This window comes from Apteryx rowi, unplaced genomic scaffold (genome assembly GCF_003343035.1).
Source record: "Apteryx rowi isolate R43461 unplaced genomic scaffold, aptRow1 scaffold_139, whole genome shotgun sequence".
NCBI lineage: Eukaryota > Metazoa > Chordata > Aves > Apterygiformes > Apterygidae > Apteryx > Apteryx rowi.
Window position 1 is genome coordinate 1021986 of NW_020447630.1, and position 26599 is coordinate 1048584.

The following is a 26599-nucleotide window of genomic DNA, read 5'->3' on the forward strand; positions in this document are numbered from 1 at the left end:
GAGGCAAGGTTTATAGGGAGATAGAATATTGGTAGAAGTCTTACAGAAACAGCTAGGCAAAACAGAAAAGGTTTCAAGCACTCAGACCTCTTTCAGATTTGATGCAGACAGGGTACCCCAATGCTAAATATCTAGTAAACTTTTTCTAGCAAACTTTGCTTTCTATTTCCAGTCATGTATTTTCTATTCTCATTTTGTCTCTCCCCTTTATTCCTTTCTATGGTCCCACTTCTCCATCTAAGGACTCTATTACATTAATTATTATATTTCAGTTTATTTCCACACAACAGTTCATACTGCTCTTGTTCTAACGCTCTCTGCTGCTACCTGAAATTTCTCATTCATAATTCTGCCTCGAATTGACTTTTGGGTCTGCTTTTTCTACAGATTTGTTTAAGAGTAAAACCTATTTTTAAGAATCCATCCTATTTTATATGCTTGTTCCCAGCAGGAAGTTCTCCAGTGCCCAAGTCTTTGCATTAGCTGAGGTCTCTGCCATTGCAGGAGACTCATCACCCTGAGAAAAGGAAGACGGAGTAGAGGGAATACTATTATCAGTGCCACAGAGATGGATGTATTGAAGGATGACAGCACAGAATCAGGCCCTTAAGAGGCCCATACGAGTGGTACTGGATCTGTAAGCCTGGCAGAAAAATTGTTCTGGGTCTGGATTGTTTATGATTGCTTTTTTAAATTGATTGTTAACTACAGTGACCTTTATTAAATTGTATTATCTGGACTTGGATGAAATGTGCCTATTCTGTGCTTTGGGTTTTGGAACAGTCTTTAGATACCTTGTAGGAACTTGAACAGCAGTTACACTCCCAGTGCCCAGAGTGGTAAGAGCAACACAGCAAGAGAAAGCAGTTACGATACCTTATCCTTGAGACTGGCAACTGCCATTTCCTTTTCAACAGGGCTAGCACTGAGATAGACTTCAGATGATTCTTCATCTCCTCTCATTTCTGCATCTAACAAATAAAACCCCAATGGAATGCATGAGAAAGGTATCAAAACATATTCTGACTACAGAAATAAATGGCACACTTTCTTACAGCTACTCACAGGATCCTAAAATTAGAGAGTTACATAATTTGGAGCTAGCTAATAGATTCTAGGGATGAGAAATACCCATATGGAAGAAAGGATGGCATAGGCAGGATAATCTGGTTTTCCTACCTTAAAAATTAGAAGTGTCTCACTTACAAAAGTTAGGATATAAATACAGCCATATCACTGAAAATGCTCTGCAGCAAAGGTTTTTACAGGATTTTATTTGTATTTTCAGTGCAAGATTAGAAAACCATGTTATACTTTTTACAGCTGAAATGATTGGAATGTCAATCCTGCTAATCAATTGATTTTCAGGCTTCTGATTAAAACTGGCTGACTCAGGAAACGGCCTACACTGCAGTATAGATTTGCTATGGAACTGAGCAAAAATGACTAGAAAGCATCTGGGTATCATGTATGAAGATATACAAATCTGACTCAATAATGCTGACTGCAGACATGTGCTATGGAAAAGCTGCAGTGGATGCAAATATCTATTTATTTCAATGAAGCCATATGACAATTTACACTATTTTAACATTTGCCCAAAGACAACTTTTATTACATTGGTTTTGATTGATTCTGCCATAGTGTGAAAAAGCCTTCCAAAAAGAATTCCTGTATCAATCAGTTTGACAATGTGAATATGTAAAAGCATTAAGTTTTACTCACCATCAGGAAAAGTTTCCAAGATTTCATTTGCCCTAAGTCTGTGTTTCGAGCTTAATTCTTCAGTACTTTCCTCTGATGATCTTTCTGTTTCACTCGCTTGTGATGATGATATTACAGCAACTTGGAGACTTTCAACTAGAGAGGAAGATGTGAAGAATTAGAGATGCTTTAAGTAGGTGCTTTATGCATTGATCAGTGACATAGAATAACAGAATAATTTATCTGGAAGGGACTTTTGGAGGTCATCTAGTCCAACCCCCTGCTCAAAGCTTGTCCAACAAGATCAGGTCATTCAGGGCTTTGTCCAGATAAGTTTTTAGTATCTCCAAGGACAGAGACTTCACAACCCCTCTGGCAACCTGTTCCAGTTTTTGACCACCCTCATGGTAAATAATTTTTCCTCTTATTTAATTGGAATTCCCCATGTTCTAGCTTGTGCCTTTCTTCCTACCACCATGCACCTCCATGAAAAGTCTGACTTCGTCTTCTCTGTATCCTCCTATTAGGCAGTTGAGGATAGCAAAAAGATCCCACCAAGCCATCTCCTCTCAAGGCTGGACAGACTCATCTCTCTCAGCCTCTCCTAATACATCATGTGCTCCAGCCCCTTAATCATCTTGACTCACTTCAAATGGAGTTGCTAGACTCATTCCAGTATGTCCATGTCTCTAGCAGTGGGGAGCCCAGCACTGGACACAGCACTCCAGTTGTGGTCTCACAAGGGCTGGCAGAGGGGAAGGATCGCCTCCCTTCACCTGCTGGCAACATTCCTCCTAATGCAGCCCATGATGCTGTTTGGCTTTCTTTGCCATAAGGGTACATTGCTGGCTCATGTCCAACTCACTGTCCATCAGGACCCCTAGCTTCATTTCTGCAAAGCTGTTTTCTATCCAGTCAATGTCCAGCCTGTACCAACATGTGGGGTGACTCAATCCCAGATGTAGGACTTCATATTTGCCTTTGTAGAACTTCTAGAGGTTTTTCTCAGCCCATTTTTCCAGTCTGCAGAGGTTTCTGTGAAGAGCAGCCTACCCTCCAGCATGCTGATCCCTTCTCCTAATTTGATGTCACCCATGAACTTGCTGACAGTGTACTCAATTCACAGTTCACTTCACTAAGGAATGTGTTAAATAGCATTGGTCTCAGTGCTGATCCCTGAGAGAACTCGCTTACAACAAGTCACCAGTTGTACTTTGCACTGCTGATCATAACCCTTCAAGTCCAGCAGATCAAACAATTTTCCATCCGGTTATGCAGTCCATATCTCATTTGGCTATAAGGATACTACGGCAGACTGTGCTGAAGGCCTTGCTGATGTCAAGGTAAACAACATACATACACTGCTCTCCCCTCACCATAAAAAGTTGTCCAGTTGGTCTGGCACAGTCTGCCATTGATAAATCCCCACTGGCTGTTCCCAGTCACCATGTGGTTGGAATTTGCTTCCAAGAGGATCTGCCCTACCACCTTCCCAGGGATTGAGGTGATGCACTGATCTGTAGTTCCTGTTATCTTCCTTCTTGAAGATGGGTGTGATGGTTGCCTTCCAGTAATCAGGAACCTCCTCTGATCACTACGATCTTTCAAAGATGATAGACAGCAGCCTCACAATGACACTGGCCAGCTCCCTCAGCACCCTTGGATGTATCCCACTGATATGTGTATACCCAACTGGCTTAAATGCTCCCTAATTTTATCCTTAGCTACTGTGAAGAGGAGTCCCATAGACTCTGCTACTAGCTTAGGAACCTAGTACTTTTGTACTGGAAAATGATATTCATGAATTGCTGCAAATTCATTACACTGTGCTGAAGAGCCCTGAAATCCAAGACATCATCCACAGCAACATTAGCATGAGAGAAAGTGAAAATCAGAAGTGGGCAGAATTAGGTGTGTATTTATAGGCTATCATTTTAGCTGCTAAAATGACATCTACCATAGCATCACTGGCCTATATTCTCTGTCTAGAGAAGAATATTTTCATTAAAAGTGCTCTCTGATTTCATAATGATGATGGAGGTCAGCCCTTGTTGCTTTATAGGTTGAAATGTCATTATTTAGCCCATTCCTCTTCTCACTCTCAGTGATGCCTAACTTTTGCACACTTGACTTCTCAAAGAGCTCTGAAGTCTACATCTTATAATCACAGGAAGGCTTTCAAAGTACAAGGCCCATGCTGGATATGGCTTACTTTACTAGGACTCTTTCTAGCTGAGTTTAACAGGAGTTTAGTTAAACTTCCAATAGGACATGGCAACCAAAAATATCATTCCCCTCCTTCCTTCGGAGGACAGCACTGCAGACAGGACAATGCTCTCAGCTTCCTGCTAGAGAGTATGCAGAAAAACACAGCTCCTACAGCAACTATGGCAGGTCTTTCTTGGCAGAGCTGCCAAGATCACTTGCAGTTTGGTCTGTATGTGACCTTACATGATTCTGATCTGTCACCAGCCAACCAAAGTAGGTGGGGTCAGGGACCAGATACAATACTGTATTGCATCCTGTGATGTATTTCACAAGGCTGTACTGCAAGGAGGTTAGCTAATGAAACACTCCTGAGATGCCATCTAGCACCACGGCCCTGCTTACACATGATGTTATGCATCAAACATGTTCCTTATCTTATAACCTGATAGGTCCCATCTCATGCATCTGACAAGTATAAACTTGAGAGACTTCTCTTGAATGTCTTGTTGACAAGTTTTGACAGTGCCAAGCTCTTGAGACTTGACAGAATCACAACACAGGGCAACATGGCTGTACTTTGATACCTTGAAGCATCTACCCACTCAGAGCGCCACCATTTCAGTTTTCCTATGCAAACTCACCTTCCCTGAGTGCTGCTGCCAGCAGTGAAGCAGCCTGTGGAGTTTCTCCAGAATCAGGTTTGATAAGGAGGTGAGGTTCTACATGAACATCCTCAAACCCACTCATATCTCCCAGCTCTGCATAGATATGCAATTTGTCTTCCAAATAACTGCAGATCTGCTGGTCCTGGTTATTCAATGATTCTGTCAACAGAAATGGAACGCTCAATTAACATTTCACACCCTGCAGGCAAAGCACATACCCCATTCACCCTTCTAATCCTTTTGCCACATAGACACTGCTAACTCAAGTGAGGCAACAGAGCAACTGAGTTGCACAATGCCTTTTATAAGTGGCCAGGAACCAAATTCATTCCATAGTCTGACCTGATGAAAGCTAGCACAGACCCTGGCAGAGAGCCAGGCCAGGGCCCTACCCTGATGAGGCAGCCTTGGCTGCGCTTTGGGGCTCTCAGCCACCTCCTGTTGCACTGACAATAAGCAATGCTAGAAAAGCACCTGGCTCAGGCAGTCGGAAAAAATGCTAATTCAGTGCATCAATGCCAGAGAAGAACATCAACTCTCAGTTAAGAATGCCCCTCCTGTGGCTGTCTCAAGGAAGGACATCACTTGCATTTCTCTCCTCTAGGCAGTAGAAAGATTTGCAAACTGGGTGTAGTGGAGTCAAGGAAGCTGTATTTATCCCTATTAGTTACATTTTCAGATTAAAATCAAGTAGCAGAAGATGAAATGCCATAAACTAGCACTAAGCCATTCAGTTAGTGAAGATATGAGGTATTTCTGCAAATAGGAAACTATGACAGCTTAACGTTAATCTCGGAAATTCAGTGTTTATTCTGAACGTATCATTTTTCCTTTTCTTTTGCACTCTCTGTTATGTAGCAAAAATAGAAAATGCTTGGACAAATGTTCTCTTTCAGGAAACTCATATCGCACATCATCTACCCTGTGAGTTCTGCCTATCAAGCCATTCTGAACCCATCAGCCAGTATGTGTGGTGTTATTCATTCGTTCTGAACTCTCTGGACAGGAGAGCTCTCAGAGCAGCAGGAAAGGTACTGTACCTTGACACTTCTGAATTCTGGATGCTTTGGCCTCAGCAATACGTCTGTCCTCATCAGATTCACTCATTTTCCCTTCTTCTTCTTCCTCTGGACAACTTTAGAGATAAAAGACAAGCAAAGATGGATAAAGCAAAATCTGCACATCATATATTAATCTTCAGTAAAGTATTGCATCCATAGTAAACAAAATACAACATTAACACCAACTTCTGCTACAATCTACAAGCAAGACATTTGTCTGTCTCTTTAAAAAAACAGTAACTGGATATAAATCAGACTGAAGGATTCCTTTTAATTATGCCAAGACTGTATTATGCAGTGAATTGGTGACTGGCCCTCATACAAATTTATTGTGCTGATCATACCCTGGGCCTCATGAGGACCAAAGCTCTCCCTGCCATTCCTAAGGAACTGACACCGAGGTAACAGATCATTTTCTGAAGTGACAGGGGATTTCCCCAAAAAGGGCATGTGGACATCTGCAGGACTCTGAAAAGTCTCCAGTGCCAAAGCAAAGGTGAGGGAAACATAAAATGGCTAGTAAAGACATCTAACAGGGAGAGGGAAGGGTCTAATGATTCAGTGGGAAAGCACAAATAACACCAGAAATTTGGCAGAACGGAACCTGAGGTTTTGGAGTTCATGAATCCTGAGCTCAAAGGAAAGCCCAGCCTCACAGAACGGATCCACTGTGCAGAGCACACTGCCAGGAATATCCAGATCCTGCCTTGAGACTACCAGACCTTGCATCTGCTTTGGACTAGCAGAATGAAAACCAGAAGCCTTTTCCTCTACCTTTCCACTGCATCTTGAATATGCCTCATCCAGTTGTTACGTTCCTCTTTGGAGTTGGTGTGAACCTCATACATCTCAGGCCCTGCAGATGAAGCGCTAATCAGAAACATCCCCCTTTCTTCGTTGGCTACTTCTCTTACTATGAGCTTCTGAAGGGAGATAACTGAAGGCTTCTGGTCCTAGTGGAAACAGTCACAGCATATACAGAAAATAAATTATAAAAGACTTTCTAAAAATCTCTTATAAAAGACCATAGTCTTAAAAGAGCATGATTTTTCAATTAATTGAACTAATTGTAGTCTTGCCACTTATAGCCAGCCTATGTGTGTTCTCACCAAGCATACAGCTCTAAGTTTTGAGTATTCCGACATCTTTTTTAATTATTTTGAGAGATACTTTACAGTATTCATAATGAGTAAAGCATTGGGTGCATGCTAAAAACAAATTCCAGAAGCTCAATGGCACTGAAGCTCTATATTTACATAACTGTTCAGGGAATTTCTATCCAAGACCTTTCACATATTTTATACATGTTTACTACTACATTTGCAGTTAAAATAAAACTTCAGTTTTGTTTTACAGAACTAGAAGTTAGAATTTATTTTAGATAATTGAAAGAACTAGCTCTGCTTCCCATCTTCATAATCAGATGAGACATGAGCCTAAAAAAACCTAATCATTTGGCTATTTTCATCCCTCTTCCTAAAAATGTTATTTAATTTTGAAAATAAACTTTATTTTCCATATACAGGCATATTACTGTTCTGAATACATTACCAGGATTAATAAAATAAACATTGTGTGAGAATAACCTGAAAAAGGATCTAACTTTTGAGAAATACACAAATAAAAATGTAATATATATATTTAAAAGGCTGATAATATACTTACAACAGCTGCAAAGATATATTTTTGGTCTTTTTCTTGTAAAAACAGCAGCACATCAGTTAGAAGCAGAGCTAAGATGTCTTGAAAGGAGAAAAAGAAAAGAATGTTTTTTAACGAAAGGTATTACAGTTGTAGTTAACAACTTCTTTTATATTTGAAAAGGGAAAAACCCTGATCAATAAATATCCCATAGAATTCTACAGTAAACTAAACAGGAAATATCTGCATTACACTATGGTCTGCCCAAAGCAACTGTAAGCCACCACTTTATATCTCCTGGGAAAGACAACACTTCCTGCTACCCACCCTCCTGCAGCAATGCTGGAACTTTCAGTCCACACTAGCCCAGAGAAAGGAGAAACACTCACTCAAATGTTAGCACAACTTCCCCAAGCTGCTCACTGGCAACTTGGCAAAAACCACCCCACATAAATTTTGTTTTGTCTATGCTGTAACACATACTCATAGCACAATGCAATACTGATGAAAGCATTTCCGGAATAACAATGAGCAGATAGCTTTATAAAGTTGTACAGAGAATATTAATAAGCTCCAAAAAAACAACCAAACAATAAACCCAACTGCTACATGTGATTATACACTGAAAATCAAATTCTGGGCTTGAACATAAAAATCAGGCTCCAGTCATATTTGGCTTCAGATTTTCTTTTCCACTGAAGATGTCACAGTACTGCTGAAGAATAGCATGTGATTTTTTTATACAGTATTTTTAATAGCCAGTACTGCAAACAATATAAACGTACAAGTCAAGAATCTATGTTATGGAATGAAACTGCAAACTCTAAGAACTAAGAGGAAGGAGTGGAGGGGGAAATACAACAGAGTGTGCAATGTAAAAAGCTCATATCTTTCCAGGCTCTATATGAGAACTTGCCTTACCTAGATATACAGCATACTAGCCACAAACAATGGCAGCTTTTGGAATCACTGTTCAAGCAATTAGTGGCATATTCTCAATACCATTACCTCCCAAATTTGTGTTGTAGTATAGTGTAATAAGGTATTTTCTCTCTTAAACTTATCTCTCAAACTTCTCTCTCTTACTCTTTATATGCTATTTGCAAATAAAGAGTTAAAATACTTTACTGCTGGGATGGAATACCTTTGAAACGGCCAGTAGCTGTTTTCCAGTACACTAAACCTTCATGAAGAAGTATCCTCTCTTTCTTCATCAAGTCCTGCTTCCTGAAAACATGGCCATTTTTCAGCTTTGTATATGTTTTGTTTTCAGTCCTACTAAGAATTTCCAACAACTTTTGCTTCTTCTCATATTCATTAACTTTCAAATCTACTGCTGCAATCATGTCCTTAATTAGTCGAAGGGCTTTGCATAAGTCTTTATGTTCTTCTGTTCCTTCTGTATGAAAAAAGAAAAAAAGAGAGAGTAGACATCATTCCTTACTTTATGTGAACCAGTCAACATGAGCAAGGCTTAAATCAACGCATACATCATTTTAAGTAGAACCTGGCAATCAATATTCTGGAAACCCTAAAGACATCTGGCCTTTGCCAGAGTTTGTCTTGCATATTAAAAGATGACATGTATCTCAGATTTATTCAGTAGTCAAAACTACATGTCAAATAGTTTCTGACATATTTATGAGCATTTAAAAAATTTTTATTGGCTAGGTAAGTCATATAGTGTATTACTCTTCTGACTAAATAAAAATAACTTGAAATGTGATTTTAAGCATGAAGGGTTTGCTACGGGATATGTAACATTCTGCAATACTTGCTTATTGCCCATTTTTTGCAATATATCTGTAAGTTATTAACATTTTTTAAATGCTCCAAGAAAACTCAGTGGTCATTCAAACTTGGTTTGAAAGTATGAACACTAATTCATGAAACATTTTCCTAGCCCTACTTACAAGACACTCCACTGGAATTTATTTAAGAGAATGTCCAGTTATGTTCCCAAATCAGTTCACATCCTGTATTCAAGATCTTTTGCTAAAACAAGTATGCTCTTCTGGACTTCTGTGACTTACTTGGCTCAAACCTTGGAAATTTTCACAATCTAACTTTGACAAAAAATATATACCAGACACACTGTTCAGGTGATAATTGTCCCATAGTAGTTAATTATATTGTTCTGATTCTCTAAAGAATTGTGCATTTCATCCTTTGTTATTCTGTAATACTGCATTTTCTTACCTAAAAATTGCATTTGGATTCCACACATGAAGCACCACTTAAGCTTTTCCTCACCTTTTGAATATTGCAATATCCTTTCAACCAGAACAGGGTATTTGGTGATTCGCTGAGTGACAAGCAGAATGCATTCGGGGATTCCTCGGCGTCGAGCCAATAGATTACTATTTCTCAGCTGCAGAGACAAAGATAGATACCTTAGCTACTGAACACACATTAAAATAACAATTGACTATAAGAAATGTGATCTAAATGTGTTAGAATAAACTAAAACAAAATGCTGGGTTATTTGAACCACCCCCAAGGAACAATTGCCATCCTGAGCGATAAGGTGCTTTATAACAGGAACATGTGTGTAATACACACTGGCAGCCAAAGCTTTCGCAATTTTGAAATAAAAATGTAATTTATCAGATCACTGATTAAGGAGGAAACACTTGGCTATTTTTATTAGCTATTAAAAGAGTGTTACTGAATGTAATTTTGAACCTAAATTTGAATAAAAACTACAAGCTATATATCTATTTTCTGAGCATTTTGTCAATAGTAATCATATTCTGTGAAAACTTACTTTAATAAAATTCTGGAACTTCTTGTTTTGTTGCAACTCTTTGAAGAGATTAACAGCTTCTTTCTGATGGCTGCAAAACTCTCCATATATTTTCTTCATTTTACTTGCATTTTCCTCTGAAAACTGAAGAAACTAATAATTGTATTGTGCTCAACATTGCATGACACAGGAAGGCATATACCTAAGGATTAATATATTTTGTACGTATACGGAACTTGTAACTTTTAAGCTACTCATTTCTCAAGTTTTCTGAATTTCACTAATAGGGTCTGCCACTACTGAATGAACACAGGCTAGTCATTTTTAAGAGCAAGAACAGGAACGTAAGCTGGACAGAACACAAGCTACTTCCATTACAACCTTGCCAATAACGTCTGGAAAAACTCTTACTACAACAGTGTTTCCTCTCCTCCCTGCAAACATGATCCCTTTTGAGGCTTATTGGTGTCCCTCTGACCTCCACCCCACTTCTAGACAGGGTAACAACAACTTGGTTTCTTTAGTTCAGTTGAGTGAAAATGGCCTAACTGATGGTGAAAAATTGCACTCTGCTGATTGCAGAGACTGAGCTGTTGCCAGCAAGCAAACGAAGTTAGCTGCTCTATAGCTAACAAACTCTGTGCGACCACCCCTCCTCTATTGAGCAACAGCTGGAGATACACCATACCACATTACTACAAGAAATGACTGGGTAGCTTGTTTTCCATGCTCATTTTCAGTCCTTCACACCTCTGCTTGGATGCTAATGAAGTGTATCCATTACTTTCATTTTTTGCAATCCATTTAATGATGGGAGCAGCTTTCTATTACAAACAGGGTCAAGGTCATCACTACTCACAGTTATCTGTCAGCAATGATTTTCTCTCATTACTGTTTCACCCTGTAATAACCTGGAGGAGCTGATCTTTAAATTTTATGAGGCAACCTTAGCCCTCTTCCTGCCCACAAAAGTTTTAAACTCAATAAATTGTTTAATTTGAGAACCCTGAATACATAATGATTAACAGATCTGATGTCTCTACCTGTTGCACAAGGATGTCTCCAATTCTGCTGATTACAAAATTACGTTCACTCCCCCCCTCACATGATTCCTGTCGTCTCTCCTTCATTCTGCAGAAGAATTGCCTGTGAATCTCCAGTAGTTCATCTAAGCAGGGAAATATTTTGTCCACTGTGCTGTGGTCCAGCTGCAGTTCTTCCTTCATCCCTTTCCTGAATATTTCAGACATAATGAACAGGGTATGGATGTGATGCACTTCTGTTTGCATCAGCTCTGCAGTATGAAAGAAGACAGCATAATACAGCAATCACCCGAACATTCTGCACACATTCTATGATAAATTTTAGTAATATTCAAATATATGATCATAAATGCTTTTTCCATGTTAGCCTCAAACTTAATAAATTATGTCAGTAAGAGACATAATTTATCCACCTCTGGCATGGTTATCTCAACTGTACCCCACTGAACAGGGTAGACATGTCTTTGGTAGTCCAAAGTGTCCAACATGTCCTTAGCTCCAGAAAACATGGTAAATTGTGAAAACTGTTCTTTGAATCTTCTCATTATGCTAACTGAAGTCTATCCATCCATCCTCCCAGTCATAAAATATGTAGGTTCTCTTTCTACTTTCTATGCCAAATTGTTTTCAAACTTACACAAAACTTTGAAATACTGACCAAAAATCACATCCTGCCTTTTGATAACATCCTTTTCTTGCTTGCTGCAGAATGATGGATCCACAACAAGACTCCAGGACTCTGCCTCAAACTCTTGTGCATCTGTGCTGAGGTCAATCCACTGAGAGGAATCCACATCATCTATAATAAAGCATAAACCTCAAAAGCACCAGCCATATGAACAGTAAGGGAAATTTCCTTTGTACATGCACACCTCTTCAATAAAGTAAGGGGAACACATCACAGGGATGAACTTCAAACAAGATTTCTGCCAATGTCAACAACAGTTTTACAACAGAAAAGCCTGTCAAATGTGAATATCAGTAGCAGAGGCTTGAAATGCAAATGCAGCAGTGGGGAGGAGAACAAAAACAACCCATCTTGTCTCAGATTAAATCCTTCCTATATTTCTTTGCTTGAAGAAATTTTTTGCAGTTTGAAGATAAAATGCAACATTTTCAGAAGTACCTTTTGGCATTGGAAGGGCATTTGCCATTTTGCAGATGTCCAGTGAGGGATATCTGCATGATCGTTTGTGAATGAATGCCCTTCAGCTTTGACATTCAGTCTCATCCTAACTACAGAAAATGCATGTTTCTATTCACTTCACAGTCATGGACAGCTGTTTTAGGAGGGCAGTTCACCAGTGGGAGGTAAGGTTTTCGGGCCACTGAGGAAATACAAGTGACATAGGTTTATCTACTGCAATGTATGCTGTCAGTGCAGGTGATTGGATGAGTGCTGGAATAAAATATGCTGCTGTTATAGTTTTGCAAATATGCCAATATGTTTTGCCCACTATTTTCCAATGGTAACACCAAACAAAAGAAAGTTCTGAAAGGTATCAGAGTTCATTATGGGGAAGAAAGAAATGGTTGTATTTTAAGGCACTAGCCTTAAATGTCTGATTGTGTCATTTCAATGAAGGACATCATTGTAACTAACAAAAGATAGGTGCTGCTTTTTTAGTAGATGAAGCATCTTCCTTATTACAAACAATTTTTATTTTGTATTTACAATATAGTCTATAAAATGCAAAATCTGTGCAATATTTCTCACCTTCCATCATAAAAGAATCCATTGATGGAAAGGTCCCTAACGCCTGTAACATCTCTTCAGACCGTGACTTGGACCTCCAGGTGCTAGTCTCAGAGTCTTGTTCAGGAAATGGCATAGATCTTCTATAGTGAAAGAAAAGCATTGATTTAACGGTTGCAATTTTTCTAGAAATGCTGAATGATGTATTTAGGATACTGCTCTGGCAGCTGCACTCTACCTTTCAAAACTGGCACTGGGGACGCTTTTGGACAAGGAGTGGGATTGTTGTGAGGCTTCCCTCCTTCCAGCAGACAGTCCGATAGGCAGAGAGGAAGAAGGATGCACTGAGGAGAACACGGGTTGGGAAATGTCTCTGAGTGAGGAATCTGTGAGGCAAAACAGTTGACAAACAATGTATGGTATAACATAAATAGCATAGTTATACTGTGAAATGCTATCTAGTGTTCATATAGACCCATACAAGGTTACCAGGAATTTCCCCACATGGTACAAGACAGTGATGCTCTCCCACAGAATAGAAAGATAAGCCTGTAGGCAAAGCTGAGAAGCTCTGGCATGGATATCGTAGATGAGAAAACAATCTCAAATCATTCATGCTCTTACACTGCAACTTGAATATAGGTGAGCCAAATATTCATGCACATGATGAATAATGACACACTCGAAAGCACAATACAGAACTTGCTACTTTTTATTTCCATTCTCACTGAAAACAAACCATCGTAAAATTCCCACTCATTTTAGTAGAAGAGTTAATTAAATGGTAATTTCCTCAGAAAATCCTACTTATATGTATCAGGTATTAGAGATACACCTATTTTCCTATATATGTTGAAATCAGAAAGAGAAACACATAAATGATGAAGGAAATGTTTGTTTTGCCATTCCTATTACTTTTTAACATAGACTCAACTTTGAAGTGCTAGGTTTACACCTTCTAGCCCACTTACTAAAGTACTTACTTGTTAAAGCAACTTGCAGTTTGTTTTTATTATGGTATCTCTCCTGTGATTTCTGAAAGAGAAGAATTTTATGAAATTACAATGAAATAATAGTTGAGAACATACTGAACAGTCAAGTAATTCACTTTCATATGTCATCACATAAAGGGGCCTCAAGAAAACTGTCCTGAATCATGGTTCTAATTTCTGCTAATAACTAATAACCAAAGTCAAAGTAGAATATTATTATTTGTACTACAATACAAAACTAAATCTATTTATTTCAGTCTGAGTCACCATACAGTTATAACATTATACTTTTTCTACATGAATATTGCTTGTGGGGGCTGCAAGAAAAGGAGTTCATATTCAGGGCTTCATTTTCAAATAACTTTGAACGATCTGTGGCAAAGTGGACTTTGCAAAACTTGTAACAGAAGCCTGCTGTGCTTAGACATGTAATTCACTTGATGTAAGTCAGTGAACATTTGTGTACTCCATTCTTACTGAAATGAGTCAGTCTTTTCTCCTCTTAACAAATACCCACCAGTTGCAGTAACTGAAACTGCCAGTTCAGCTGTCCTAATGCCCTAAAATTGCTCAGAAACTTGTACAAGTTTATCACATGACAGCTACGGACAAAATAAATAATGCCTGTTTTATGGGCAATTAAAGACTTCTTTCCCTGTAGATTCTGTATGAAAACATGTTCTTCCTGCTAACCACCATGATGCAAAACCCAAATATACCAGAAAGGCACACTCAACTCATTTGAAAAATGACTTGTATGGCTGTAGTGTACTCCTCTGCAAGTCCCTTTTTATCCCATGAAGGCAAAAGCCTTACCTGTCAGTCTTTGAAAGGCACATCCTTTATCATGATAACCACACCATGTCTGCATTCCTACTTAAAGGAACATATTTTCCATCAGCTCTAGTGCTGATTTTGCCCTGTCTGCAGTGGCAGCTCAATACTGGGAAAGATTGCCTAGGAAGGCTGGGAAGGCTCCTTCTCCAGAGTTTTTTCAGAACAGGTTACACAAACATCTGCCAAAAACATTGGAGAAGCGAGCCTGCCTCAGGGTGAGGAGCTGGACTAGGTAATCTCCCAAAGCCCCTTCCACCACTGCTTCCAATTTTTCCAATACAGAGGATCACCCTTTCTACATAGGGGGACATCTGTGATTTTGAGGAGCCTTTTTTTTAATCCCTTCTGTAACCCCAGTCACATTATTTCATAATTAGACCTTATAACTGTTCAAGAATATATCCCTTTTCTAAAAATACTTGTTCAAGCACACTGCTTTCTCTGTTGCTCACATTAAATGTTTGACATTCCTGTAGCCCTCTGTGCATAGACACCAGGTCTGGATGATCTGTGTGTACTTTCTTATTTTCTTCATCTCTTTTTTAGACCTCTTGGAAAGCAAATACGCTCTAGTAAGAACAGTGAGGTATAGAAAGTTACCTTGGTGCACACAGGAGCACACTCCTTACAGCTCTTATGCACAGTCATGTTGCAATCTGAAAGAGAAGGCACGTTTCAAAGCCTGAAGCTGAACACAGTCCTCAACCTGCAGAAAATTTTACTCTCTGGCTTCACCATTATTCTTCCTTTGGGTCCACTTACTAAGTAGCCTTGAGGCTGTGTTGATGCTGCAGCCCCTGGCTAGGAAGGAGCTTTTGTCTAATGTGTTTGGGGTGAGGAGATGGCCCTGGTCCCTTCTGAAGCTGGTAGTTGCGGTCTTTTTTCCTTCCCCCTTGCTGACCTCAGCCCTTTACACAAAGTAGGTATTTCCAAACCTAGGCAAGGCTCCTTTTTGAAACAAAGCACTGAAAAATGATCTTATGGCAGGTTTCAGAGCACTGTAAATTCACACATAAAAGTCAGTAACTACTTACAAGAGCACTGCAGTGACTCCTTTCCTAGGAGGGCCTTTTCACAGGCTGTACACGGGATAACTCCTGAGAAGGTCCCATTTATAAAATTATGTCTGTTCAGTTTCTCTTTATCTTTGGCATCTTTATTTTTCGTCTTTATCCCCAACAGCAGAGGCAGGAAAAAAAAGGGACATTAGAAAAGACAATAAACTGATTCAATCTTAAAAACACTAAAGCATCTTCTTTTAAGAGTAAATGATTCAAAAATATTTATTCTCTGTCCTAGAAGACTTGGAACAGAATACTATATTATTAAATTCAACATTGTTTAAGCTTTAAAATGATGAAGGTTTTGTTTTTATTGGCAGCTAAGCCAGCAATCTTTATCAAGGAAGACTGGCAGAAATAACTTTATAAACCTGCAAAAAGGAAAGGAGCAGAAAAAAAAATTAAAAAGAGATATTGACTAGCTGCACACACGGGTATCAATGCCTCCTTCTCCCTGAGGCATACAGGCAAACTCATGACTATGCAATTAAAGGTACATTTACATAAATTTATACAACTTGCCTTTAGATCTTAAAAGACACCAAAAAAAAATCTAGTTTTAATGAGTGTTAATGAGTTTAATAAATTTTGCTTATTTTCACAATGCTTCCTTTGGGGTGAGTACCCATTCCTCCAAGCAGTCCAAGTAGACATTCTTTAGGAGACCACACAGATACTCATTTATGTACAGCTGCATGATTAGATATACATGTTCACAGCCAGTTCTACTCCTATGAGTATATATCCTCAGCAGCTCTTTGCTAACCGTCTTGACATACACATATTTTAGAATATCCTGAGATATAGGAGGGTGTATCAGAGAGCCTACAAAGCTGCTGAAAGGCCAGACAGAAACATCCTGCAGGCCAAATTCATCCCTCAAGCTGCTAATCAGTGGCCTTACTCTAAACTTTAGATGGCTCAAAATTAAACCATAAATGTTCTAAATCTACCTTTTATACTATGCTTGACTATGTAGGCCTTGAATCTGCAACTCTTTTACAATAAGCAGTACTTATTCATGCAAGAAGTTCTACTAACTTCAAATAAGGCAAATTCAGTGGATTATGTGCAAATGTAAAAGGTACAGACTCAAGTACTTACTGCAAGAACAGACATACACCTTTTAATTTTGTTTAACAAAGAAAATTATTTCTTAAAGGTAATTCAGAAATTTAAACTTTGGCTAAATAGTCAAATGAGATTACTGATAACATTAAAAATGTCCAGAGAAATATTTGATTTGTTAAGCTAAGGTTACTCTTTAAAAGGATTTTTTTTTTTTTAAATATGAAGGCCCTGTCAGGGTATCCTGCATAAGTTTTAAAATTAAAAAATAAAGATAAAAGCTTCTTCCTAGTACTTATGTGTAATGCAATAAACAACAGTTTATCTTTACATAAAAATGTATTCTTATCTATAATTCATTTAATTGCAGTGATGTAATTATAAATATAAATCTCAAATTACCTTGCACTTATTCCGTGTACTAGTCATCCTGTTCATCAGAAAGCTGAAAGTTCGACTCACTTTACATTTTTCAGACTCAGTTTTTGAGGGTACAATATATTTATCCCATTCCTCCTCCTGAATCCTATAACACAGATCCATGAAAACAACTCATTCTATTGGGAATAGTCTCTTAAAACAGAGCAGAATCTGGATGACATTTTTTTCATCTAACATTTACAACTACCTGCTTTATTCTGGTTTTAACTGTAGTTATTAAGAAGTTTATAATCCCTCTTTCTAGAAAGGAGTATTATCGGCCTGGGTAGTGCACAGAAGGTGCAATGTGCTACAGGTTTGCTGTGATCGTAATCATTCTCAAATGCCTCCCCGTGTTTCTCCCGGTGTTTTGGATGTCTCCTCAGACGGCTCCTGCGCACAGCAAACCCCCGCCCCGGGATGCACACCGGTACAAGCCGCAGCGAGCTGATGGCGGGAATGCAGCACGCGCTCAGAGCCCCCCTGTCAGGAAGCCCCCCACATCACCTCTAAAAAGCGGGCTGCCCCGCGGCCGAGCGGCGCTGCCGAGCCAGGGGGGCCGCGGCGGCCGCCTCTCCCCGCTCCGCTCCCTAGATGGCATTCTTGCACAGACCTGCTCCCAAGCCCGCGGAGAAACACCGCGCTGCAGAGGATGTCTTCCCGAAAATTCCCCTGTGACAAGTACTGATACCTTTTCTCTCGCGACTGCTCAGGCAAACTGTACGCTCGCTCTACAAGACATAAACAGTTAACGAACACTCAGATCGTCACATCAGCATATTTATCGGAAACACACGACCTCCACCAGCCCATAAGCTTGTCATTAAGCGCTTGCAATGTCATTTGAAAATTAGGAAAGCAAAAAATATCTATATTAGAAGCAGCTTCTCGCAGGATAGTACCACTGCCTATTAAACATCGTGAGGCTGACAGAACCTGCCAGAACCAAGACTGATCTCCGAGAAGGCCAGTCTCTGCAAACAGAGAGTCTGTGTTTAAGAGTAGGAAAAAACAGTTCTTTTTGTTTTTCGAAACAACACAGACCTAAATGATTCATCCTTCCTTTTGCTTTTTACACAATTTGTTGTAAAATAGCTTAACGATATTCATCTAATATTTGCAATTATCTGTTTTATTTGGCTTTAGCTACAGTATTAAAATTTTTTAAATCCCTCTCCATAAAGAGGAATATTACTAGTCTATGTGCTGCACAGAATGCGTAATATGTTATATTTATGTCCTGGAAACAGTAGAGAGGACTCAAGGAGATACTTTTCAGCAAACTGTATAAAAAGCAGATTAAAAGACAAATCTGAGTTGTTAAGAAAAATAAAAGATAGGGTCCCATCTACTATTTCCAAATTAGAAGTCATTTAGTTTTGTAGGGATTATTTGCAAAGCTACCACGAGCATGGTTCAGAAAGGTACTTAAACACCTGCCTAACTTGTAAGCATCAGATTATGCCATACTTAAAAGTTAGATACAAACTCAAGCACGCTTCACTGAATAAGTGTGCCTTCAGACAAATACATACTTTGGGTTAGCAAGAGCTAGTATATTTATCACAGAAGTAGCGAGACTAGAACGGCATTTCAGTTAGTCGCCAAACAAAAACTGTGCAACAGGATGCTTTCCGAAGAAACAAAGACCATGTACCCGTGGAAGATGGAGACAACCTCATGCAAAACAGCGCTGTTGGGTTGTCACTGTGGTACTTACTACAGGGGTGGAGCAGAGACACTGACTTAGAGAGTGAAAGAGCCTGAAGGAGGGATCGACCACTGTTCATGAACACACCATCTACAGAGCAGGGACAAATCCTTTACTGTTACAGACTGGTAATGCCTTCTTGAGTAAAAACAGGTAGTTGTTTGAGTCCTGAGCATATTGAAAAACTTTCATCAGAAACAGATGGTGACTTCTCACTTTCTTCTTGCACTTCATGTTAGAAAGATCAGTCTCTTGCTATCAGGTATTAGTCTGCTTTGGCTAACATCAGCAAGCATACATTCCATTGCAGTCTACTAGTTCAACTGTTCCTTTCTCCTACATAGCTAAGTTTAAGTGAGATGTCAGAAGTGGTAGAGCTGGCTTACCAGCTGGGCAGAGGGAAAATGGCAGGTTTTTCAGTGCACAGACATCTGAATGGACCCAGACACAGTGCAGCTGTGGCCCGTAGAGATCAGGATGAATTATCTGACCTTGCTTCTTGAACCAAGCTCTGGGGCTAGTCTGCTTCTGGAAACCAGATGAGATTGCTGAAATCTAGCACAGGTGCCTGCATCATATAGTAATTACCACTGCCGGCTGCCAAATGCTGTCTTTAACAGTTCTGTCCAAGCAAAACACTGGCAAGGGAGGGATGGGGCAGAAGCTGCTGGTGGCAGGGGATAAGGAAGCACCAGCAGAACTTGAGCAGACACTGGCCTAATTCCCGGCAGTGGGTGGATGCAGCGCACACTGGATTTGTAGTGTGGCCGGCAGAATGACCCATTTCCAAAGCTTGGGAAGGATAAGGATTCCACTTTCTCCACAACACAGGTAAATGCCTAATATTAACTGTATTTGGGGGAAGGGAAGAGAGAATGGACAGGACTTGGGTCTGAGCCTAGATCAGGTCAAAGCAGGTAATGGTATCTGGATGAAACTTAATGGTCTATGACACCAATGGTCCCTTTATCTGTGAGCTCAAAGGAATACTTTTTTAACTTTAAGCACATACTACATGGGTTTGCTTATCTGTCATTCCCTACTTCTGTGACTTATTTTCCTTATTTTCTTCTGCCTTGTTGTTTTTAAAGACTTCTCACCAAATCTGTAGGATACAAATGGTTACAAACAAATTAAGTGGCATGGAAAAATATAACACAACTATGCACTGCATGCTAAAATCTTACAAGGGGTCATAAAATCTTACAGTGAATTTGAGCAACAACAACCAAGGTGCTTGTTGCACTTTTTAATACAGTTTCCTAAGGAAAAAAGATTTCTACCATCACTGTATCTGTCTGTCCATTAACTTTCACCATCTTACCTTCCCAACAACTTTTGAATGTTACCTACTTTCAAAGTTAATTATCACATTTCTGCATTTTTGTGACAGCAGGCTGCTGAGTAGATGAGAAAGACCCTAACTAATGCTTCAACTGAGAGAAAAGCTGCAGTGCCCACTCAGCAGTTCTCCCTTCCACCTGGTTGGCTGTAACTCACAACTATTCATCACGTGGCCTGTCTTGCTCAGGACAAGGGAGGAAGCTGAAGGTACACTGCAGGGAGAGACAGGCTGGAATTACAACAACAGACAGGGTTATCGGGACAGAAGACACCAACTCACAGAAAACCAGGCTTCATTAATTGCACTGCTCATGGAACGACTTTTTGAGCTCTGCAATTGAGCATTATATGATCATTCCACAACCCTGCAAAGATTTCACATGTATTAATTTGGACTCAGTAATAACATTCACATATTTAAAGTGAAGCATGTATGTTAGTCTTCTGGGACTAACTCAAAAAATAAACCCACTACAGACATTAAAGATGACTGGACATCAAGAGAGTACCGAGGTTGCTGCTAAAAGTTTTATCCAAACACTTTGGTGAATAAAGAAAAGTTATTAAAGGATGTCACTCATTTTAGAAAAAATACATTTTCAAAGACTTCTGCTAAAGAATCTGTGTGTTGGGAGGTTTATATCTGGGGATTGTATCGGCTTGCCAGAGCTTGTTCAGCTTTAATTTATCCCATTCATGCTTATAACTAGTTAGTTTCCTAGATTTTAACTGCACATTGAATCAGGGCAGCAGTGGCAAGCCAAGAGCCAACTACAGGAAGTTAAGCCATTTATCTATCTTTCAAACCCACATTTTTTATTACTTAGAATTCAAAAAATATTTTTCTGCTGAAATTAAGACAGGTGCTTTCTCAACACATAGCAATCTTTTTGAGAGCACAGTGAACCATCTCATTTCTTGAAAAGCCAGTGTTTTTAAGTGATGTGATCCATATGAAAAAGCATATGCGTATTTCATACTTAGCATGGTTTTCAAATATAATCCATACCGTCACTGAAGAAAGTTTGGATTGTTTGCTAAATATGATGCCATGTGTTTACAAATAAAGGATGTTAGAGGCAGTTTGGAGAAAATCACAGGCTTCCTGTTAAGCAGGACAGTCATTTCTACAACACAGTAATAAAACGTGAGGTTCTTACAGAATTTTCTTTGGGCAAATACCTGTTCACTTGTTATAAATCTGACATCCTAGAGTGATCAAGAATGGTCTTAGCTCAACCCTACTAGAGAACAGCACATGGACACCATGTGCCAGAATCCCTGCAGAGAAACCTGTGACTTGCTTAGTGCTGAGGGTGGGTTCTGCTCCCCAGCCTGGGGAGACGACCACAACCCCCCCACCAATTTCTCATATTCCCAGGATCTACAGGAAGCTGGGGCTATCTGCCCATTAGGACTTTGCTTCTGTGCCATCTTTAGCCTCCTCCAGCTGCTACAGGGCTTCCAGCTGGAGGTTAAGGTAAGGCTCTTTGGAAAAGATTACTGCCCTGGGCCACATTACTTTTTCCGACTAAAGCTCTGCCTGTCACAGTTCCCACACCCTCCCAGGTGTCAGAAGATGTATCAGTGGAGGCCATGACAGAGGCAGTACATAAGAGAAAAGTGAGGGAAGATGGCAGGGGTAACTGGAGGTAACCAAATGTTTCTTTCACGTGGCTTGGCGAGGTCTATGCATACAGCAACCTTGTGCGCACAAGTATCGGTGAACAGAACAGGCCTGAGTAAAGACCTTAACATTACATTTGAAGCAAGCAAACATGGGATGAAGCAATGCAGACGCAAACCCAGAGCACAAATGACATGGACCTTCATTTGAATCGCCAACAGCAAAGTCTCGGGGAATGCAAGGTCTTCCTAGTAAGCCTTTGGGTGAGGAACAGGAATAGGAGCGTGACCGAATTCCAGACAGTAAGCATTCCTAGAAGAAATTGTGGCAAATGAAAACTTGTATCATTTTGAAATTCATCAGCAACAGAAACAAAACTAATCAGAGACAGAATTCTTAAACAACAGTGCACTGACCACACATGTTTTTCTTGGCTTCACAAAAGTTTTAAATTTAATTAAGATATCTGACTACTTCATTTCACTTTGAGTTCTTACAAAACCTGTCATATTTCCACCATGAGAAATTTTTTATTTTACAGGAAAGAACTTGGGGGTATAAGTTAGACTAAGAGAAAGCTTACATTTTTCTCCAGTTTGGTGGCAGGCTCCATCCAAACAGTGGTGTTTGCCATTTTATCTGATGGCCAGGCTGTCTGTCCTGCTTTTACTATGGAAGCCATTAATCTTAGCACTTTAGTACCAGAAGAATATTTTCCTATTTTATTACCCTATCTCAGTGATTACTGATATCAGAGTTTACAAAGTAAACTTTATAAACTTTTACTTTACAAACTTTTTTTAGTTTTACAAACTTTTACTTTGTATAAGTAACTTTTACATTACAGTAATACTTATTATACAAAGTAAAAATTTCTCTTTTCCTTCTGCATTTTTCTGATTATGCTTGAAAAGACTTTCAGCTTCCCAAATATGTTAAAGATATGGCTGGAAAGGAACCCCCCTGATTTTTGATAGATCTTTTACATTTGCACAGAGTAAAATGTAAACTTCTAAACTGCTTGCAATATTGTTTGTAAAAGTAGCCCTAACAGAATTCAGTGTTTGTGCTGGACTCTTTTTCTCCCTCCATGTAATCATTTGCTGAAGGTCAGATGAAGCTCTACAGGGGCAAGAAGTCTGCTTAATAAAATATAAACAATCCCTATTAATACAAAATAGCTCTATGCATGTGTTCAGATTTCCCAGAAATGGCACCACGGTTCAATAAAAATGAATATAGCCAGGATACTTTAGGAAACTATCATCAGGAGCAGAGATCTGCACCGGTCATTGTACAAAATCCAATTGACCCTTCCTGCATCTAGCAATTATTTTTAAAAAAGACAACAGACCGGTTTTATTCTTTACAAAGCTGTTACCCTTTCACATAACAACACCTGGTTAAATGTTTCCTAACTAAATACATTTTGGTTGGAAAATGCTGATTCACTGAACCTGGTTTATATCCTTTGAAATACTTCTGATTAATGATGGCTTTTTCAAAGCTAAAGTGAAATTCTGAAGGACCCTTCCCTGCATTGCTGCCGAGCAGCTACACCCAGGGAGTTCCTGTATGTCCTCCTCTCAGAACTGACTAACACCTATGACTTTCAGCTGGAACTGATTTTTCCCCTTCAGATTCAAATACAATGTCTCATATGTTTCCAATGATTTACTTAAAAGGAAAACAGCTCAAACCAAAATAATGTTAAATACCTTGGGCTGCAGACTGGGAGATAAGGAAAGCGATTCTGCCCGGCTGATGTTAAAATCAGTGCTTGTCTCAGAAGAATCTAATCCATCTCTGCTAGAAGCCGTCATCTCTGAAGAGCTGAGAGGAGGGTAGTGAACACGGGATCTGTCCGAAACACTTTCACTTCTGCTGTCTACTTCAAGGTCATCAAGACTTGAACTGAAGCAGACAACAAATTCTTTATTTCCCATGTAATCAGTATCAATCTAAATGCAACAAGCAAGGATAATTCTATATGCTTTGATAAATGACAACCAAAACCACCTCGATCATGTCAGGTAAGTCACATTCTGAGTCCTCTCTCATGTTTCCTGGAAATTGTACTCAGTCACTTGTACAAGACTTATCTAACCCAACCTCATGAATCTACTGTGCAGATGTGCACACCTTCCATAATCATGCAGATTCCCACCACAGTCAGTAGACAGCCACCTCTGGAGGATGATTATAAGACTGGTATTAGATATCTACCTTAAAATGAGATGTTTTGTTCCACACAAGTACCTGCATAGGTACTCTCTACATGGACTATAAGAAGAACTGAGGTAACTAGCTCAGATTTTGATAAGAAGATATGTAGATACATGAGGAGATGTGTGTATGTGTGTGTGCGTGCGTGTAATTAAAGGATATAATGTGGCAATTCACGGATATCTTTTTTCAACATCTGTGAATTGATGGAGGATGGAAGAAAAAAAACAGTAACACAGAGAGATGGGGGATGGTCTGAGCCAGTTTATGAAATTAATTTCAAAACACATAAATTTTAAAATACATAGGAATATAAAGAGATTGAAAAATCTCTGGCTAAGTCAGTACTTCAAACATTTAGAGACTATTGACATGCAGGTGTTCTTCAGCAGAAGAGTGCAATAAGGTTTCCCAGCATTATCACAAGCAGGGGTTTTCCACGACGCATCCTGTTAGCTGTATGTGAGAGTTCATGGTCTCTTTATTAGTGTGACTGGAACAAACAGCTGACTGCTTGCAATAGCATTCCAGCCTTAAAGCATAAAACTTTAAATTATGTGTGGTATTTCTAAATAGCCAAAGAGTCCACCAGGAATATTAGCACAACTCCTTTACGCAGCACTGAAATTCACTTTGTTAAAGAATAAATTTATCAGTACTGTCCAAAACTATTTCCTTATTACACTTCTGGAGATCATCTTTCGCAACGTTTTCTACTAATATCCCATGTGACTTCTCAGAAATAAGCCACTTAACCTCAGGATTAGTTAATGTCACATTTTAAAACTGGAAAAGCAATATGTGTCTTTGTCCTTTGCTACTTAAGAAAAATAAGCATAAGTGACATCATTTGCATTGAAATTCTCCATCACTGCTTATTGTGGGTACCTTACCAGGGAAATTTCCTTGATATATAAAAATGGTATAAAGATCTGCTAACTAACTTGCTACATACCCTCAGATACTTGAAGGAAAGTGCCACAGGAATTATGTAATAATAGTCTTATTTTATGTGTAATATTTGGATCACTTACAGTTGACATATCAAGGTCAATCACGCACCTCTGAAAATTCATATAAGCTCCAAAAGCTCATATATAGGTACCTAACCTAGGTCTTAAAAAATGTGAGAATATCCAAATATGTATAGGAGAAAAATTGTTTATGACAGAGAAACAGAGGATTATTTATGATAGCCCACATATGATATCCCCATAACTAGCAAAAAAGAAAAGGTTTAGAAGAGAATAACTCATAGCCAATCTGACAGTTGTTGTCCTATCTGTGGTAAGACATTCCTCTTAGAGGGATTTTATAGTTGTCTAGGAAATTCAGAGAAAATGTTATTGACCACTGTACTTGACAACGATAGACAGCCACTAATGCTACCTTACTATGTGTTTTTACACACAGTGCCCTAGCTCCAATTAGTCCGGACACTTTTGAGAAGTGGGAGATTCAGTTTCTACAGATTCAAATTTTCTTGTGTAGAAGAGGGAACTGATTTCAGGTCTCTTTTATCCAGAGAAGCAATAAAACTGTAACACCATTTTTTCAGGTATTTATTAAAAACAAAAACTATAAGTTTCTAATTCAAGCCCTGTCTACATTCCTGAAACCAACCAGTTCCTAGAATAACCTAAAGCCATCTGAAGGAGGATCCTCAGACCTTCTGTATGGGCAGAAGAGCAGAAAACAGCCTGAACCTATCAGAAATGTGAGCTGTACTGCGTACGACTGTCTTTTGAAGTAAAACAACATACGCTATCAGGAATAGGTTGCTCCTTCCACAGCCCAGTGCCAAAGATGGAAAGATTCCCATTGACTTCAACAAATTTTGGATCATTCCCTTAATGGAAAATACAACTGAGAAACCAGCTAGGGGAAAAATTATGGTTTCTGACAAAAATGCCACAAGGAAGAATGCAGTGAACAGCTGTCTGAGTCTTCTTTTCCAAAAATACATACAAGAAAAGAGGTATAAAAGTATAAATTTGGGTTAAAAATAACAAGTTTGCTTTAAAGACACTGTTATTTGAAGGACTTGTGTGAAGAAAGGTCTTTATAAGCACTTTATAAAAACAAATCATTAGGTTGACACAATTTAAATGTCAGTGATTGAAACCAGTGATTTTACCATGGTAAAAATCTTTATTATTCCAGGTTCTGCCTTATTTTTTGAAATAAAAGATCATTATAAATAATCCTAATCCTGGTCACATCATCAAATTAATTACATACCTTCTTTTCTTCACATCAGCATGAAGTTGGCCCCGTTCCTTAATAAATCCATGGGTCTTGACTGGCAGGTATGCATCTGCTCTGTGTCTCAGACCTACATTTTCTCCATTTTTCACTGACATTTGACTTCCTTCATTTGGATCATATATATATTGGTTATTTTCCTCAAGGGAGAGAGATGAAGAGCTCTTAGCCATTGGGGTTGAGTTGGTGGGATTCAGACATGTTTCACTGCTGACACCATCTCCATGAATGTAGTTAGTCTTTAAATCTCCAGCCTGCAGGGAAAAAGTGAACGTTGGTAAAAG

The 26599-nt window shown here is 39.1% G+C and overlaps 1 protein-coding gene across 1 annotated transcript in view; it reads right to left on the minus strand.

The window, feature by feature from the left end:
- ARHGEF28 (Rho guanine nucleotide exchange factor 28) overlaps positions 1–26599 on the minus strand; it is a 61353-nt gene that overhangs the window by 24489 nt on the left and 10265 nt on the right. Inside the window, exons 3-24 of the mRNA XM_026057424.1 lie at positions 26292–26569; positions 23543–23738; positions 22025–22136; positions 18863–18943; positions 17834–17873; positions 17125–17248; positions 15628–15760; positions 15194–15249; positions 13748–13799; positions 13003–13150; positions 12786–12907; positions 11727–11867; positions 11069–11319; positions 10047–10169; positions 9533–9650; positions 8424–8678; positions 7304–7380; positions 6413–6591; positions 5618–5712; positions 4554–4736; positions 1726–1860; positions 877–971 (exon numbers count right to left, since the gene is read on the minus strand). Coding sequence (XP_025913209.1) covers positions 877–971; positions 1726–1860; positions 4554–4736; positions 5618–5712; positions 6413–6591; positions 7304–7380; positions 8424–8678; positions 9533–9650; positions 10047–10169; positions 11069–11319; positions 11727–11867; positions 12786–12907; positions 13003–13150; positions 13748–13799; positions 15194–15249; positions 15628–15760; positions 17125–17248; positions 17834–17873; positions 18863–18943; positions 22025–22136; positions 23543–23738; positions 26292–26569 — 2994 coding nt within the window. The remainder of the gene's footprint in view (positions 1–876; positions 972–1725; positions 1861–4553; positions 4737–5617; positions 5713–6412; positions 6592–7303; positions 7381–8423; positions 8679–9532; positions 9651–10046; positions 10170–11068; positions 11320–11726; positions 11868–12785; positions 12908–13002; positions 13151–13747; positions 13800–15193; positions 15250–15627; positions 15761–17124; positions 17249–17833; positions 17874–18862; positions 18944–22024; positions 22137–23542; positions 23739–26291; positions 26570–26599) is intronic.